This window comes from Aplysia californica, unplaced genomic scaffold, assembly GCF_000002075.1.
Source record: "Aplysia californica isolate F4 #8 unplaced genomic scaffold, AplCal3.0 scaffold00594, whole genome shotgun sequence".
NCBI lineage: Eukaryota > Metazoa > Mollusca > Gastropoda > Aplysiida > Aplysiidae > Aplysia > Aplysia californica.
The window spans coordinates 265,855-268,908 of NW_004797864.1; the positions used below are offsets into that span (position 1 = coordinate 265,855).

The 3,054-nt window shown below is 50.0% G+C and overlaps 1 protein-coding gene across 1 annotated transcript in view; it reads right to left on the bottom strand.

The window, feature by feature from the left end:
- Positions 1–3,054, bottom strand: part of LOC101858511 (uncharacterized protein DDB_G0271670) — a gene marked incomplete at its 3' end in the record, with an annotated part of 41,492 nt that overhangs the window by 5,815 nt on the left and 32,623 nt on the right. The window contains 1 exon segment of the mRNA XM_013087498.2: positions 948–2,258. Within this exon segment, the coding sequence (XP_012942952.1) occupies positions 948–2,258 (1,311 nt within the window).

Below are 3,054 nucleotides of genomic sequence, written 5' to 3' on the forward strand. Positions count from 1 at the left end.
GTCTGTCTGTCTGTCTGTCTGTCTGTCTGTCTGTCTGTCTGTCTCTCTCTCTTTCTCTCTCTCTCTTTGTCTTTATTTCTCTCAAACACACATGCACACACACACACACACACACACACACACACACACACACACATGCACACAAACACACACACACACACACACACATACATGCATACATACATACATACATATGTATATATACATACATACACACATACACGCTGTCCCATTTTTCACATATTCTCACTCGTCCCTATATTCTTGTCCCACCCAGCACCATTTACTGCATTTTCTCATGATCTCAATCATTTTATCACAATACGTTTATCTTGTTATTCTTCTGTCCACCGAACCGTTTCTCTTTCACCTTTCCTTTCTTCTTGTCTCTCCTTGTCCACCACCAGCAGCACCACCAGCACCCCCACCACAACCACCAGCACCACCAGCACCAGCACCACCAGCACCAGCACCAGCACCACCACCACCACCAACACCAACAAGGCCATCACCCTCATCACTTACTTGTTATAAGTATGATTTTTTTTTAAACGCACAAAAAAAAGAAAAAGCTGATGGAGACTCGACTATCTCTGAATGTTACGACATAAAATATTATGATCAAAGCTTCGTCCTTTTTGGGCTTCTTCAGGAACGAGATAAAATCATCATCATCATCATCATCATCATCATCATCATCATCATCATCATCATCATCATCATCATCATCAGCAGCAGCAGCAGCAGCAGCATCATCAGCATCATCATCAATAATTGTTATCATTATTACTCTTATTGATATTATTACTACGGCATTAAAGTTTTCCGTATTATCCCACCACCTCCCACCCCATTCCCCCCTCCCCGAAAAAACCCAGAAAAAAGAAAAAGAAAACAGGAGAAAGCAGAAAGTGTCCAGTTTCTAGCAGGGCCATGTTTCTACTTACCAGGGTCTCCTAAATCTGGGAAATTTCTGCCTAGAAAAGATGGCGGCATCGGCACCATTGGGGAGCGGAAGGAAGCGGCCGACATAGACGGGGCGGGCATGAGAGGGGGAGGGAAGGTGGCGGTGTGGTGTGGGTGGTGGTGATGGTGGTGGTGGAGGGGGTGAGCACCGCGGTAAGCGGCATGGTGGTGGTGCGTGTGGGCGTGGTGCGGGTGGGCGTGGTGGGTGGGGAGGGCGGAGGACATGTAGAAGGAGGACAACTGTCGGGAGTAGGCCGAGTCGTCCTCCTCGCCGTTGCCCATGGGGTGTTGTTGATGATGGTGTTGTTGTTGTTGTTGCTGTTGTTGTTGCTGTTGTTGTGTGGAAGTGGGGTCTGACGAGGAGGACGTTTGGTGAGGATGCTGAAGATGTTGTTGTTGGAGGTGATGATGTTGTCCACTACCACTACCACCACTGTTGTTATTGTTGTTGTTGCTGCTGTTGCTGAGGTCGTGGCTGTTGGCCGCCGCTCCGTGAGGAGATCTCCTTGATGAAGAAGAAGAAGATGAACCGTGGAGGGGGTTTGTTATATCTCCCCCGCAAGACGATCTGTCTATCCCTCCTCCTCCTCCCCCACCTCCTCCTCCGGGACTGCACTGTGACGCAATAGGCTCTCCCACCTCCTGTTTGATCACGGCGTGGTGGTGTCGGAGATCAGCAGAGGACATGCTCGTCACTGTGTTCGCTGAGGGGAGGGAGGAGGTGGTGGAGGAGGAGGATGAAGATGTGGGCGCAGAAGAGGAAGAGGATAAGGAGGACGAAGATGGAGTGACGGACGAGGTACCCAAAGCCAACGACGACGACGAAGACGAAGACGACGAGGAGGAATTCGTGGCTCCGGGAGCAGAGCCCAGAGAGGGTGTGGCGTGGGGGTCGGGCGCCGCCCCTGAATGTGTGGGCGTTAACGGTGTCAGGGGCTGGTAGCTCCCTGGGGTTCCGGGACTAGGTGTGGGCAACTGGGGTGTGAGACTACCAGTGTGTTTGTCGTAGTGTCCACCGTACGCTCCGGCCCCATAGTGACGGTAATGGTCGTAGCTGGATGAGTAACCTAATATACCTCCACCACCGTTCCCCATTCCTCCTCCACCTCCTCCTCCTCCTCCTCCTCCAATGCCGATGCCGTTTCCTCCGTGCGGAATGCCGCTACTGTGATGGCCCGTGACGTCATCGCCCGAGGACGAATATGCGTTGGCGGTTGGTGGTTGAGAGGTCACGTGGTCCAGGTGGGAGCCTGGGTTGGCCAAAACCACAGAGGATGAAGGGCTCAAGAGATCTGAGGGTGGGGAGGGAAACAACACAGGCTGAAGACTGGTGGTGGTGGTGGTGGTGGTGGTTGGGGTGGTGGTAGTGGTGGTGGTAGTGGTGGTATTGGTGGTAGTGGTGGTGGTGGTGGTTGTGGTGGTGGTCGTGGATGTGGAGAAGACGGAGGAAGAGGAACGTAGTAAGGGTGTTGATGTTGTAATTGCTATTGTTGTTGCTTCTGGGGTTGCTGTTATTTTTGTTGATGATGTTGGTGGTTGTAGAGGAGGATGAAGAGGAGGACAACGAGTGCGTATGTTTGGTTGTTTGTATGTATGTAAGTTTGTTCGTTTGTTTGTTTGTTTCTGTAGTTGGGGTAGTGGTGTTGTTGGTAATGATTGTTATGGTGAGGGTCCTCTGATGGCACGCGAAAGAAGAGAAATGTAGTCGCTGTCGTGGAGAAGGTATTGTTGTTGTTGTTGTTGTTGTTGTTGTTGTTGTTGTTGTTGTTGTTGTCGGTGAGGATGACGGTTGTAGTGCGATGGTGCTGATGCTGTAGCGATGGATGAGGATCAAAATGGTAGTTATCGTGGCTGATGTCTCAGTCTCTCATGGCAGTAGCGGTGAGGAATGAAGAATGGAATGGAGGCTTATGAGATATGGGTATTTTTTCTCCTTATTTTCAAGTTAGACGAAGAAACCTTCTAATAAGAATGGAATATTTAGAAGTTGTAACATGTAGTTTCTGCATTTACGAAAATTTATGTTGTCCTTTTCGAGGGAAAAGGAGGTTGAGGAGAGCGGAAGGGGATGCTTCGGGTAGAGAAAAT